This window comes from Fusarium venenatum (assembly GCF_020744135.1).
Source record: "Fusarium venenatum strain MPI-CAGE-CH-0201 chromosome Unknown EDB82scaffold_3, whole genome shotgun sequence".
NCBI lineage: Eukaryota > Fungi > Ascomycota > Sordariomycetes > Hypocreales > Nectriaceae > Fusarium > Fusarium venenatum.
In genome coordinates, this window is record NW_027072131.1 from 959,871 (window position 1) to 974,943 (window position 15,073).

General features: G+C 48.9%; 4 protein-coding genes across 4 annotated transcripts; all 4 read left to right on the forward strand.

Annotated features, from left to right (window-relative positions):
• Positions 1–1,375: 1,375 nt before the first annotated feature.
• EDB82DRAFT_476820 (uncharacterized protein) lies at positions 1,376–5,998 on the forward strand (the record flags this gene model as incomplete). The annotated part of the gene is made up of 4 exons (XM_025726509.2): positions 1,376–1,554; positions 1,607–1,709; positions 1,767–4,622; positions 4,673–5,998. 4 exons carry the CDS (start codon positions 1,376–1,378, stop codon positions 5,996–5,998), a joined length of 4,464 nt encoding a protein of 1,487 aa, XP_025581069.2.
• Positions 5,999–7,028: 1,030 nt separating this feature from the next.
• EDB82DRAFT_503410 (uncharacterized protein) lies at positions 7,029–8,478 on the forward strand. Its single transcript, XM_065608704.1, has 3 exons — positions 7,029–7,502; positions 7,577–7,741; positions 7,802–8,478. Exons 1-3 carry the CDS (start codon positions 7,287–7,289, stop codon positions 8,069–8,071), a joined length of 651 nt encoding a protein of 216 aa, XP_065463774.1. The 5' UTR covers positions 7,029–7,286; the 3' UTR covers positions 8,072–8,478.
• Positions 8,479–10,168: 1,690 nt separating this feature from the next.
• On the forward strand, positions 10,169–11,583 carry EDB82DRAFT_207710 (RTA1 like protein-domain-containing protein). The gene is made up of 2 exons (XM_025726512.2): positions 10,169–10,650; positions 10,707–11,583. Exons 1-2 carry the CDS (start codon positions 10,347–10,349, stop codon positions 11,294–11,296), a joined length of 894 nt encoding a protein of 297 aa, XP_025581071.2. The 5' UTR covers positions 10,169–10,346; the 3' UTR covers positions 11,297–11,583.
• Positions 11,584–11,899: 316 nt separating this feature from the next.
• Positions 11,900–13,430, forward strand: EDB82DRAFT_431179 (peptidase M18; the record flags this gene model as incomplete). The annotated part of the gene is made up of 2 exons (XM_025726513.1): positions 11,900–11,957; positions 12,007–13,430. The coding sequence occupies 2 exons, from the start codon at positions 11,900–11,902 to the stop codon at positions 13,428–13,430; spliced, it is 1,482 nt and encodes a 493-aa protein (XP_025581072.1).
• Positions 13,431–15,073: the final 1,643 nt, after the last annotated feature.

Consider the following 15,073-nt stretch of genomic DNA (forward strand, 5'->3'; position numbering starts at 1 on the left):
GGGCTCGTGCCTGGATTTACACTTTACAGTGCCGGCAGACAGAGAGAGATCATCAATCCATTCATTCATTTATTCACCCATCCATCCACCCACTCATTCAGTTGGTGATGAGAATAGCCCCCTCCCAAAGGGGGAATATGCCCTCCTTTTTCTTGTCGTCACACTGTCACTGATTTTGTATTGAGACATGGTAGAGTTACTCTGTAAAATAACCCCAAGATCGAGATCAATCAAGATTCAACATCGTCATTCTTTACCTCCCAAATCTTGAACTGCTAGCAAAAAAGAGAAATGCTTCAACTCGGCAGTCGCCCTGACCCTTGTGCCCAAGCACTGTAGTTTGCACCCACATTGGCTAGCTCTGTCAGCCTATTACAGAAGATTGCAGAGTGGAGGGCGACAAAGTATCGGGTACATCCAGGGCCCTTTGGAGGTGCCATGTCCATGGACCAGGCCAGGGTGCCTGCCTTCCCGGCGCCGCCCAAAATTCCACACCACGGGCACATTAGACTAGACTGAACTACTACCACCTTGGAACCCCCAACCCAAAGCGCTTGCGACCTTTTCACCAAAACAACACCAAACCTCCAGCACCGACCGCCCTGGGTTGATGTCTTGTTTCTCTCTTCTCTTCTTCAACAGGTTGACAGGAGAACCTCGATCGTGCTTGTGACGGCTATCCACCTCAGCGATTCTTGCTTCTCTTCACTTTTTTACATTTTGCTAGTCTACTGTTTTGTATTCGCTACCATCACACCCGCATGACCGCGAGTCGATCACCCCCGTAGTTTATCTTCAAACCTACAACAACACTTCCAAGTCTCGACGATACCGAACGACTGACTGAATCACGGCCGCAACTGGAACCTTTTCCACTGCTCCGTTCTCGCTACATCGACGAACAAATCGAAAACCTGTTAATACTTCTCAAACACCATTGCAGCCAGCGATTCCTCTTCGCGACGTCACAAAGTTCGAATCTTGCTGCACAACTGACGCGGCGCTCGATAACAACACAAGCCCTGACCAAGACTCGGGCACGTTCGGACACGCGCAGCGTATTATCTTTTGGCGTTCCCAAGTCCTGCCTGCCTTGTTGCACAAACCACCGCCTTTTTATGGACCGCCCTGTGTTTTCATAGGTACCCTTGACGCAAGCTTCGCCTCGCTCATCCACATCGAAACCTTGAACGAAACTTTGAACGGATACTGTCCTTAAATACCACCTCGCTTGATCGACTTTATCCAACTCTGCCCGCTATTCAAATCCCCGCTCATCTTTTAAACAACAACGCATCTACTTGTAGGAGCGACAACATTTCTTCACCAGACTGGGACGTGTCTCATTCCCTTCAACAAGGCCATGGCGGCCAACATGCAGCACATGGCTGGGGCCGGCCAGATGATGCAGCAGCAACCGATGCGGAAGCCGACACCCAATCAGCTCCAGCAAATAGTTTATCAGAACTTGGTTCAGCACACGCAGCCTTTTACTGGAATATGCTGGCAGGCAAATGTAGTAATCTCTGATCGTATGGGAAAAACTATGAATTTGTATGCCCTGACTTCCCACAAAATTTGTTTTCAACCTCGCTGACAATCACAGGATCACTAATATCAACCTTGCTATGAATGGTGGTGATTACATGAAAGGCGCAGAATGGGGCTGCAACTTTGAGCGCGAAGCCTTTCACAAGTCCCCCACAAAAGTATGCTGAAAACTAGATTCTTTGTTCCCCGTCTACGGTATACTAACGCACTTCTAGGAAGCCTATGACCAAGAGATGGGCCAAAAGATTATGGAATTCTTTAAACGGCGGCAGGCCAACGAGCCTAACCTCCAAAATAGCATAAACGTCAATGCTCAGGCTCAGGCCCAAGCACAGGCGATGATGAACATGCAAATGGGACGCGGTATGGGCCAAGGTCTGCAGCAAGGCTTCCAGCCCATGCAACACCCAACGCAAGGTGGCCAAATGGGACAAGGACAGCAGCAGCTTCCCATGGGTGCCGGCATGAATATGGGTATGGGCATGGCAAACCAGGCTGGTCGCGGCATGGGCCCGGGACAACAAATGGTCGGAATGCCTGCGGGACAAGGCCGCCCACAGCAAACCCAAATGCCCCAGGATATGGCCAGGCTTTCACAGCAAGACAAGCACAAAGTTACAGAACTCGCCACAAAGATGTTTAACACCGCCTCGGAACAACAAAAGGCGCACACCCGCCTGCAACTTCAGTCCCGAATTTCTCCTGCACAGCTACAGGAGATGACAAGTCAAGGTCGCGATCCTTTGATGTGGTTTTATCAAAATCAAGCCTTTCAGGTTCTAAAAGCAAACATGAACCGAATTCAGCAGCAGCAGCAGGGACAGCCGCAGCAAGGGATGGCACAAAATGGTAACAACAACCAGGCAACCATGATGCAGCAGCAAGCAAGCCAGCAGTCTCTCCGTCAACAGCAGTCACAACTCCAGCAACAACAGCAACAGCAGCAGCAGCAGCAGCAGCAGCAGCAACAGCAACAGCAACAGCAACAGCAACAGCAACAGCAACAGCAACAGCAACAGCAAGGGCAGCAGCAACACGGAACGACCAACAACAATCAAGGGAACAACGACTTCTCGTCTTTTCCCTCCAACATGGAGAGCATCAAGGCCGAGCAAATGAATGGGCTTATGGCCCAGCAAGCAGGGCAGATGGTAGTACCCGCCAACACAGCACAGAACCGCAACCCGACACCCCAGCCGGCCGGACAAAACGCAGCGAATCAACAGGGTCCCCGACCGCCACAACAGCAACAGCCTCACCAGAACATGAACATCCAGCAGCAAATGAAGATCAACCAGGCTCAGCAGACTCAAGCACAACTTCAAGCTCAGCAGATGAAGCAGATGCAAAGCCAACAGGGGATGGGAGGAAATATGCAAACTTCTCAAAGTCCTGGAATGAATACACTTAATACACCTGTGTCTCGACCTGGGAATAACATGAACCAGGCGGCAGGCCAGGGCGGGGTACAATTCGGAGACCAGCGATTCAACCAAGGGGCACAGCGACCAAACAGCCAGGCTTTCCACCATATGCTGGCTGCTCTACCACAGGAGCAGCGTGCAATCGTGAGCGGTCTGTCCCCGGACAAGTTGAATGAGGTGATGCAGCGTTGGCAGAACAAGCGCCAGGAACAAATGGGACCCAACGGTGGACAGAACACTCCGGGGCAAATGCCCAACCGCCCGCCTGGCCAGATGGGCCAAATGAACCCCAACATGGGTGGTCAAGTGCCAGTTGGTATGCAACAGTCACAGGGCGGCGTACCTATGAATGGCAACCAGCAACAAGGACCAATGGCTCGGTTCAACCCTACTCAGCAATTGGCCATGATGGACTCGATGGATCTGCCACCTCAAGTCCTCACCCAGCTCCAAAACCAGATCCCTCCTGAGATCAAGAAATGGGGACCGCTCAAGGTGTGGCTTCAGCAGAACAACATTCCCCCACACATGCGGAACCAATTGGCGGCGATCCAGCAGAAGCAGTTCCAACTTATTATTCAACGGCGTGCGATGATGCCACAGCAGCAGCAGCAGCAACAACCTCCTCAGGGGCAGCAACCAGGACAACAGTTCTCCCCTCAGCAGCAAGCCCAGCAGCCGCAACCACTTGGCCAAAACACTGCTAACCAAGGCATGCAGCCTGGAGCCGGACCAGGACCTAATCCTCTACAGGCAGCCCGACAGCAGATGCAGTTCCCGCCTCAGATCCTACAGGCAGCTCCCCATGAGATTCAGCAGGTCAGAGCATCGAAGCCCCAGTTTGCAGGTCTCCCCGAGGAGCAATTGCGCAGCATCGTCATTCAAATGAAGAAGCAGGGCTGGATGAACCAACAGCAACAACGAGCTCAAGCTGCACAACAGGCTCAGCTCCAGGCTGCTCGCCAGGGCCAGCAAGGAATGCAGAACCCGATGGGTGTGCCTCAAGCCCCGATGCAACTCCAGCAACCGCCTCAGCCGAACCCGACGCCTCAGACCCAGCCTGTACAAGCACCAACAGCAATGGGACAGAATGCTACTCCCCAACAGGGAGGCCAGAAACAGCCGACCGTTACTCCCGAGCAGATGAGAAACGTCAGACCTCAACCTGCCAACAACCGTGCTCAACCTCCTAACCCATCACCTGCACCCGCAGCGAAGAACCTCAAGCGCCCAAGCAACGACGATGCCCTCGACGTGCCTGAAGCTACGAAGCAAGTGCCTGCGAGACCCGCGTCACAACCCAACCAACAACAGCAGCCTCAAGCCCCCAGGCCGATGAATCCTCAGGATCTTTCTTCCCTCACTGCTGAGCAACGGGCCCAGCTACTGAAGGCGCAGATGAGCAGGGCTGGTAATCTACAACCCGGCAATGAAACCATGGCACGCCTCAAAGCGCTTGGACAGGAGGAACAACGCAAGTCGATCCAGGAGGTTATGAATGATATTCCCATGTCCCAAGAGGAGCACAGCGAGATGGCTGCCAAGCTCACCAAGATTGTGGTGGACATGACCAAGATTGGTCGTGGCCTGACCAAGTGGTACAACATCACACGCGATGACACACGCGCGAAGCTGTTCTTCCGAATGGTAAGTTATATCCCAGACCTAACAAAGTAACCCGTGCTAACTTGGCTCAGCGATGGAGGATCTTGAAACAATTCGCCGACGGTGATAAGATGTCTATTCTCAAGAACTCATTCTCGATCGATTCCGCCGAGATCGCCGAAGCTCGTGTTATGCTTGAGGGCATGGCTAAGGATCTGGCTGCCGAGATGATGGCCAGAAACATGGGTATGGCTAAACCGCACGTCACACCTCCAGTTCAGAACGCACAGCCTGTCCAACCACAACCAGCGCCTCAACAACCTCAACCTCGGCAACCAGTACCAGTAGTCGAAAATGCTCGCAGGGGCAGTGCCGCCAAGGGAGGCAACAAGGGATCACAGGCGCCGCCAGCCCCTACGACCACCCATGCGCCCGGCGGCTTTGAGTTTGGCGCAGGCAACCCTACCTATGTTGGAAAGCCTCCGGTGATCGACTTGCATCTGCCCCCGTCACGCAAGAAGGCAAGACCTAACGGGACACCATCTCAGGCCGCCACTCCTTCACCTAAAGCCGGCAAGAAGACATCTCCTGATGTTCGAAGAGCGTCGGAAACCCAAATTGCTCACAGACCGGTCCTCACTTGCAAGGAACCCGAATGCGAATTTTCGACAACCGGCTACAGCACCGAGCAAGCTCTTCAGCAGCATATTCTTGAGGAACATACGAAACCACGGGAGAATCCTTTGAAGTTTGTTCAAGAAAACTTGGCTATGGCCTTGGGACTTGAGCCCGATGGTTCAAAGAAGGCTGAAGCGGCCTCCATGAGCGTCACAAACTCCAAGCAAGGGCAGACACCTATTACCACGGCAGCCACCCCTGTGTTTACTGATGGCAATATGAAGCGATCTGCTAGCAGCATGGGTAAGCCTCAAGATAACAAAGCTGGTGTCAAGGCTGGTGCGACTCCTAAGCAGGTCGATGCTAAGCCGGTTGACCTCATGACCACTGATCCATGGGCCAATGCCAACATCGATCCCGAGATGCTGGTCAGCAACCTTGGAGTCGAGCGCGGAAATGGAATTTATGATAATCCATTCTACGACTACAACGCTCTTAGCTATTTGACACCTAGAGACACCCCTGAGTCTGCCAAGGACACTGGTAGTAGTGAGCCCAACAGCGATATTCCTGATAGCACGAGCCTTGAGGTCAACTTCGATTGGCACAATGTGGATTCCGATTTATTGCTCAACATGGGCAACAATGGTGGCAATGTTAACGACATGCTGGCTGCGGATGCTGCATTGCTGTTTGATCAGCCATCGTTACAAGAACCAGACTGGGACGATGTCAAGATGGACTTTTCAAAGCCCTTCCAATTCGACACTAGCCAGCATTACTACATGGCTACTTCATAACTTCCAAGCCGTTGAACGGCATTGGATAGTATACGACTGGGTATTGAGAACATAACCAGGCCAGTAATTAAGATGTCGCATGGGATATACAACCATGCAGCGGTACATTTTCGGCCAAAGTTTTGTTTTATCGTTATATCAAACTCCAGCTTTGGATGCTGGGACTCTTATTTATTTTGGAAAGTACTTACGTGTTTGGTTGCAAGGTGGACAGTAAAAGGTGGAAGGGGTTGAAAACATCATGGCAGGCGCATTGTTCTGAATCAAGGATGACAGACAGGATGTGATCCGACAGAGGGTGCATGGGAGTTTTTTGTGGTGGGAGGCAACTTTGGTAATGCATTATGTCTTGTTTTGACGATTAGTAGTTTCTGGAGCGCTTTGTAGTTGGTTGTTTTAGTCCAGTTGAAGCTATCAAGACACTTCGTCCTGACAGTGGCGATGAGGTCCTGAGTTTCATAGATATGGACTCGGACCAAATGATACCCAGCATTTTGCTACCTTTCGCAGTCCTCCCATTCTGTTGATGTTTGTATTTGATGCAGAGAGAGGTATAGTTGAATGTTACCTTGGCCTCCGACTTGCCGTTCATGCATCTGGGCCGTGACGGGAGACTCAGCCCCACAAGGCACGGGAAAGCAAACGCTAAATAGATTTCGGTTAGATTGAAGACCCTCTGACACGCACGCGATGTCTGCAGCTGGAGATCATTATATAAGCCGAGCTAGACCGGATGCGGTATTTAGTAAATAAAATAGACGATGGCTGGGGTTTTAAAAGACAAGGATATAAAGCGCGACCGTGTAGAGACTCTGTAAAGTACCTGGGCCGTGAGACGTGACAGGCGAAGGACGTATTAATTGGTTGCTGGGTTTAGGAACGGGGTCTTTTGGTGATGGAATGAGAGAGACACTATTGAGATGCAGAAGAATATTTCGAATCGCGAATGAATTACATCCTTTTCTTTCTTTATATCATTTTATTGTCGTGTTTGGTTGACTAGGAAAAAAGCCCATCTACCAAAGATCGTCTTCTCCAATCAACCCAAAAACGCCAAAGTCTGGAAATCATCCCCCACCTTATCTTATCGCCCGCGTCCCTCCTAGACAAAACCACCACTTTACTTTACTTTCCCATCCAACGTTCCTCGTTCCCACTAACACGTTGAACACGACCAAAAAAAAAACGCCCTCTCTCTAACGCGCAACCTTTTTTTGTCTTGTGTCTTCCTCCTTTTGGTTATCTAATCCGTTCTTCCGTTTCTTGTACTACCAAACGGCTTCAGGCAATGGAGCCTTCAACGACATCATCATCTACATCTTCACCTGCAAAGCGACGCGCCCTCGCTCCATTGGATGCCAACGCGCTTGGTACACCAAAGAACTTGTTTAAGCCCACGCTGGGTCATAGTCCTGTCAAGATGGCTATTGAGGGTAAGAAGAGGCTGCTCGATATCGAGGGTAGCGCGCCGGCAGCCAAGAAGGCGTGTCTGGGACGTGATGAGGTATGGGCTATCCAACTACAGCATATACAAGGCTTGTCATGAGGAAATGGCTTTTGCTGACATTGATTGTACAGGACGCGTCTGTGAGAAGTGCCAGTCCTGACGTGAGCTCCGTGTTCGACACGTCTGCCAACGATGCATCATGGGCTACCACCACGAGCGATCATGATACAGCTCCCGCACCTACAGAACAAACTACACAGCAACCTACAATACTTACACGTCAGCAAATAAGACAAGTACGCTTTGTCCCAGCTCACCTCGACCTACACGAATCATTCACTAACATAACGAAACAGAGAGCAGAAACACTCCGTCTTCGCCTATCGCTCGCCAACTACAAAGTCCGCACAGGCCAAACGACCGTGCCCCTCTCCGAACTTCAGCAACGACCGCTGCCCCGCGAATCCCCGCGTGTCGTCCGCGTGCAGAGTCCCGTATCTCCCGTTGCGCCTGCACCTGCGCCTGTCCAAGAGGAAGCGGAAGCGGTTGAGACGAGAAGTCGACGAGACTCTATAGATTCCCAGGCGACAGAGATTGCACCTTCAGAAAACGGGGAGCAAAGCTGATGGGATAATAACCAATATAATACAAAAAGAAAAGGAAAAGATGGATAGGGATAGTGTTGAAGGCGTTCTCTGGTTACATACTTTCTGGGTGGATCATGTGGATCGAACAAAGGTACAAAGCGACAGGAAATCTTGCTGGGAAGGCATTGTTTGTTTAATGATCATGGACGGTATTGAGGCATCATGATGTTCTCATCTGGATTTGAACTATCTGAGATATCCCACGGCGTTATTTAGGGAGTTACAAGCATCGAGATCGGGGCTGACGATGTCTGGGTTTGTCCATTTAGGTACACTACTTATTTGGTTTTTTGGTGATAGATCAACTTGATTTACTGTATTTTATATTCAAGATAATTTTGGAAACTATGTATAGTATTACGTTCAACTTATCGGCGTTGTATACGGCCAAACGTTTCATCCACTCTGCTCCACTCATCAGTAGTTACTAAGTAATCGATACTTGTGTCTTTTGATGGGAGGTAGCCTTAGTAGTCACGGGTACTTTAGATCCAGACAACTGTTGCCAGGCACTCAAGTAAGCACCATGTTACGGATTGACACTTAATAGGCTATGTTGTGTTTTTGGAGTCGACTAGATTGTCTTACAGTATGTTCAGAAAGAGATGTAAGATGCTAGTTATGATGTGTGGAAATTTGTGTGTTTGCATGTATTGGGTACTGTCGAATGAGACATGTAAGCATTATCCCAAAGATCTATCTGAAAAGATGAGATTTTGATATGACTTGAACACACTTTACATTTTGTAATTTATGAGTCACTATTTATCATTAGCATGAAGGCATCGATCGGAAATGAGAACAGGAGACTTTGTTATCCACACTCAAACCGGAAGATATAATATCGGCCGAAATCCGTCAACGGTACGGACACGGACACGGAGTCGGATCAATATGCTTTGACTACTGTAAAACAAGTCAATCCCACCGCAGAGAACGACTGCAGTAGTGGATTACTTCTCACTAGTGTTGTGCCATAGCTTTCTACTACGTATGCTAGCTCTTACTACAAGAATCTGACAGTGGTTCAGGTATGGAGCATGGGTTTGTTTCGATATGACAGCTTCAAATTAAAGTGCAAGACGATGAAGCAGTTACGCGTACACGTGTAAAATAATAAGGATTAAACACGTTGGAATGGATGGTAAGATAATAGTTTGGTGGACTGTGACAAGATTGGCTTGCTTGCTTTTGAGCTGGCGGTCAGATTGCGAGACTAGGACTTGTTGTCTACCATACAAATCACAGGAAAATCTCGACTGCTTATTGTGAGATGTGAAAGTACAATATGTGAAGAGTGGTTGCTGAGTGTCGTTGTGAATGTGTACACCAAAGATGACGACGATTCAAGCTGTCAGCTAGTAACGGATACTAAAGAAAGGAAATTATTTCGAGAAGGATGGATCAAGGCTGAATATCCATGAATGACGCGTAGCTGAAATACCATCAAGACAATCTTGGCATGAGCCCTATCAGGCTATGCATCCTTTGGGATATGATCGAGATGATGATTGGTTCGTCGAGTCGGACTCGCTTCTCGCAATTGCTAGCGGCAGATCAATTGCTCCGTAAAGTACCAATGCAGCGAGTGCTCTCTTTATTTCAGACAGGGTTTGGTTCATGTCCATGTTTTGGTAGCTGTTGAGAATAGAACTTTGAATAATTGAGGTGACTATCCGTAGTATCATCTGGAATGACAATTACAACCAAAAGAAGACCTACATAAAGCCATACGATTAATATTCCCGTTAACAAAACACCTGTGCTTACGGGCTTCTCTGAAACAAAAGAGCACACCTTGACTAGCTTGCATTCTTAGCCTCTTACTGCAGCTTGTCAAATGCTGACACCGCCCCCCATTAGCCCATGGAGGCTGATGCTCTAGTCGCATTCCCATTTCGAAAATCCTTACTTGTTCCAATGGAGTCTCGCCTATCGTCCTTCGTGGAGCGACCTTTGCGGCGCTAAAATGCGAGAGCGATGGGAGCTTAGATAGCTAAGCTTGGTGGATGAGCCTCAAACGCAGCAGGGGCTTTTGCACACATCAGAGTCCGAGTCCGAGGTTTGTATCAAATATGATGAATATTTTGTATATACAAAGTGCTTTCATCATGTCTATATCAATCCCCATCTTCCCCAGCCAAGAAGAGGTTTTATCATCATCACACTCATCTCAACACAGCTTCAACAATAAGCTTACATTGATCCTTCTAAAATACATCTCATACATACTATTCTCTTACTAACCAACAACATGCCTTACAACTATTCCATCGACCCCAAGGACGTCTTTGGCTCTGACTCTCCTTGCGATCTCGACACTTGCCCCATCGACTGGAGTCTTTACGGTTATCGGCCCTCTCTCGCTGCCAACATTGTCTTTGTCGTTCTCTTTTCTCTCATCGGTATCGTGCACCTTTATCTCGGTATTCGATGGAAGAGCTGGGGTTTCATGACTGGTATGCTTTTGGGCTGCATGTCCGAAGTCGTCGGCTATGTTGGTCGCATCATGATGTGGTACAACCCCTTCTCTTTCAACGCTTTCATGATCCAGATTGGTAAGTACTTATCCTTCCACTATACAATCATCACACATTAACGAGTTTGTCTTTAGTCTGTCTTACCATCGCTCCCGTCTTCTACACTGCCTCCATCTACGTCACCCTCTCCAAAGCAATCAACTACTTTTCTCCTGAGCTCTCCCGCTTCAGGCCTCAGCTCTTCATCTGGATTTTCATCCCCTTCGACATTGTCTGCTTGATCCTCCAAGCCGCTGGTGGTGCCATGTCCACCGAAAGCGACAGCACCGTTGGCGTTGATGTCTCAATGGCCGGTCTTGCCCTCCAGGTCATCGTCCTCGTTGCTTTCATCGCCGCCTTCTCCGACTACATGATCCGATACTGGCGATCTGGCCAAGCTCAGGCTTTTGGTTGGCGCATGATTGCTTTCTTTGTTGGTCTCTCTGCTTCCATCATTCTCATCCTCACTCGATGCATCTACCGTGTTGCTGAGCTTCGCGAGGGATACGATGGTGAGCTGATCAAGCATGAGATTCCCTTCATCATCCTTGAGGGTGCTGTCATTGTTATCGCCGCTATTGCTCTCTTCTTCGGTCACCCTGGTCTTGTATTCAACAAGTCTGAGATTACCAACTCTGTCTCTCAGACTGAGAAGGGCGTCGCTTCTGGCTCAGATAACAATTAAGCAATTCGGCACTGGTCTGTTTGGAGTGTAAGCTCTACGCCAAAATCTCTCCTTATTACTGTGTTTTCGGGATTTCTTGTTGAGCGATATTGATTGGCTTTTGCTTTCTGTTTGGGATAGATAGAACTTGATACCACTGCTCTGGCGATATATTCCAGCCATTGAGCTTTGTATGACATGATGGGACATATAAGAGAAGATATAGAAGAAATCAATGATTTGAATCAAAATGAAGACCAAGTCAATGTGAGGGTATCTGGACTGCCTAGTGCCTACTAACCTACTGCTGTAAAGAGTTGATTGTTTCAATGACGTACTTCCACATTGGGAAGCTCCTACTCCGATAAGATAAGCCCCGCCTCGGTGATTGTGGCAGGTAGAACAGTTGCAGCTTCCCGCAGTAACGAACCAACCACATGACCCGTTTTCCCAACGACGTCTTCAATCCTAACTTAGTTCTAAACTCCCACCGCTTCCTTTACTTTTCCCTCTCTCCACCAGATGCTCGCTCTCTTTCGTCTCTCTTCACGACGTTTACCAACAATCAGATCCGCAATTGTAACTACCCCATTCACATATACCTTCTCCACTTCTTCGCCCATCATGGCACCTCCTCAGGAAGCTCTTGACTTTGTTGACTTTGTCAATGCGTCGCCAACTCGTAAGACTTTCCAGCCTGATTGTATAATACAAAACCTAACATCTCACAGCCTATCACGCCGTTCAATCTGCATCAGCCCGTTTCGAAAAGGCTGGCTTCAAGCTCATCCGTGAGCGTGACTCGTGGGCTTCAACCCTTCGTCCCGGCGGAAAGTACTACCTTACTCGCAATGCATCCACTATCGTTGCTTTCACCATCGGCCGAAAGTGGCGTCCTGGTAACCCTGTCGCCATCGTTGGTGCTCATACCGATTCTCCCTGCCTTCGACTGAAGCCCGTTTCCAAGAAGACCAACGTAGGCTTCCTCCAAATCGGTGTCGAGACATATGGTGGTGGTATCTGGACCTCATGGTTCGATCGTGACCTAAGTATCGCTGGTCGTGTTCTGGTCAAGGAAGGTGACAACTTTGTTCAGAAGCTTGTCAAGGTCGACAAGCCTTTGGTGAGAATTCCAACCCTCGCTATCCACCTCCACCGACAGACCAACTTCGATCCCAACAAAGAAACCGAGCTTTTCCCCATTGCAGGACTTGTTGCAGCCGAGCTGAACAAGGGTGTCAAGGAGAAGTCTGAAGAGAAGAAGGACGAGGACGAGGAAAATGAGGAGTTCAAGCCTCTGAAGGTGATCACTGAACGACACCACCCTCAGGTCCTCGATGTTATTGCAGCCGAGGCAGGAGTTGACGTCTCCGCCATTGTGGACTTTGAACTTGTGCTCTACGATACTCAAAAGTCATGTATCGGTGGTCTTGCCGACGAGTTCATCTTCTCTCCTCGTCTTGACAACCTTGGCATGACATACTGCTCAGTAGAGGGACTCATCGAGTCAGTCAAGGACGAGTCCTCTCTTGAGGATGATAGCACTATTCGCTTGACTGTCTGCTTCGACCACGAAGAGATTGGTTCTACATCTGCCCAGGGTGCCAACTCTAACCTACTGCCATCTGTCATCCGCCGCCTCTCAGTTCTTCCTGGAAACAGGGATGCCTCTAGTGAGGGTAGCTACGAGGCTGTCCACCATGAGGGCGAGGAAGCTACTGCATACGAGCAGACTCTATCAAGATCGTTCCTCGTATCTGCTGATATGGCTCATTCTGTGCACCCCAACTATGCTGGGAAATACGAGTCGTCGCATCAGCCAGCCATGAACGGTGGCACTGTCGTCAAGATCAACGCCAACCAGCGATATGCCACCAACTCGCCAGGAATTGTTCTCATTGAGGAGTGCGCTCGCACAGCTGGTGTCCCTCTTCAACTTTTCGTCGTCCGCAACGACTCACCCTGCGGTAGCACCATTGGCCCTGGTCTTGCTGCTGCTCTGGGTATGCGAACACTGGATCTCGGCAACCCTCAGCTCAGCATGCACAGCATTCGTGAGACCGGAGGTACTGCAGATGTGGGCTACGGCATCCGGCTATTTAAGGAGTTCTTTGAGAAGTATGGATCTTTGGAGCCCAAGATCCTCATTGATTAAGCTTTCAGAGGCGGAGTTATTATGATGACCTACAAATCCATAGCGTTGATCCAGAACCGTCGAGCCATTACTTGAAGTCTGAATTGACTGCAAGCCGTTGGCGCCATACGAACACGGTCTGAAACGTCTCATCAACGCCACTGCCGAATGTTACCACATCTATCAAGATTTTTGCTGGAGATTGTGTTTTATAGCCAGCCGACTTCATGGTAGAACTATACTGGAAATCGCAAAGGCAAGCAAGACGTCAACGGGCACTCATGAGCCCTCCTTAGGACACCTGTGTTATGGTTTAACAGATGTGGCCATGATACTCGTACCTACATGACTAGCAAGCTCCAGCCAACCATCATAGTGGGTACGGGTATCCTGATGGTCGTGCGATGATAATGCCCAAGGTTAGGTCCTTTAGGCGGGGATTAGTGTTACTTTTATGGTCTTAAGCTTCTTTTGCGCGTCCGAGGCTTAATTTGATGGGGTTGTCCTCGAAGTATGGTGACTCGAATCGTGCAGCTTTGTCAGGAAAGGTCCCTTAAGCAACCTTAGGTATTCTTACACAATACAAAAGCACTGTGAGACCTGCTAAGCAGCCCGCCTTTTCTTCCTTCAACACAAAGACAAGACCACTCTTGGTTTAACCATTGAGCTTGAATACCGAAATACCAAGAATCTACTGGAAGCCTTACATGACCATAGAGTTCCCATTGATATCCCTAGGTTCCAAAGACCATGATAGCGGAGCTAATGAGGTTAACGAAAACACTCCAGTCAACTATGAATGCCCATCTCTTACCACGATCCTTCATGGATGTCCATTTCTTGTCATAATCCTTCCTGTTGAGGTCTTCTTTGCCTTTGCAGTTTCTAGGACCCAGTAACTTACTTCTCAATGAGAATACGCGCTGTGACTGACACGAAAATGGCCAAACTTACCCAGTCCCAATCAATATAAAGACGAGTCAGTGCAGTCAAAGCCTCCAAATCCCGGCATTCGACGGTTCTAGGGGCCGACTTCAAGGCCTCGGGGTTCGGGAACGTATCAAAGCCACAAGAAGGTATACATCGGACCGAGGACAGTTTGACTTGAGGAACTTTTGTCTGGTCTGTACTGTACTTTTTTTGTACTTATGATCTCGTGATCGACTTGGCAGCGGTTGCTTCGCATTGAATCGCCTACCATGACAACAATTGACTTTAGCCGAGTTTCTGTCTTGTTTTGCTCATCTGAAAGCTGCAATGTGACGAAGCCTTGCATAAAACATGGCGCTCGATAAAGCTTTAAAGTGTCTTTCTTCTGAATCGATATTACGGATCTGATATTTGGAGGCAAGGTCAACCTCGAAAGATCTTGGCCTGAATCGTAGCGATCCTCGATGTCATGAAATGCCTGAACGTCTAGAAATTTGGGTATCTGTATCTGCATCTGCATCTGCACTTAACATCTTGCACCCCTTCCAAGCTGTTGACCCCGGGAAATAAATGGTTGGTCAATTTAAGGTCAATGACCCCAGGAATCAAAACTCAATTGACTACCATCTAAATAGCCTCCTAAGTCTAAAGGTATAAAAATAAATAGTCTAAGAACTATACTCTAAGGAGCATAACGTAACCTACTAATTTCGTCTCTTGTGCTTCCAGTAGTC

Coding starts and splice junctions, on each gene's coding strand:
- EDB82DRAFT_207710 (XM_025726512.2), top strand. CDS start 10,347: ATGCCTTACAACTATTCCATCGACCCCAAGGACGTCTTTGGCTCTGAC. Junction 10,651..10,706: donor CGCTTTCATGATCCAGATTG/GTAAGTACTTAT, acceptor GTTTGTCTTTAG/TCTGTCTTACCATCGCTCCC.
- EDB82DRAFT_503410 (XM_065608704.1), top strand. CDS start 7,287: ATGGAGCCTTCAACGACATCATCATCTACATCTTCACCTGCAAAGCGA. Junction 7,503..7,576: donor CGTGTCTGGGACGTGATGAG/GTATGGGCTATC, acceptor TTGATTGTACAG/GACGCGTCTGTGAGAAGTGC. Junction 7,742..7,801: donor CACGTCAGCAAATAAGACAA/GTACGCTTTGTC, acceptor ATAACGAAACAG/AGAGCAGAAACACTCCGTCT.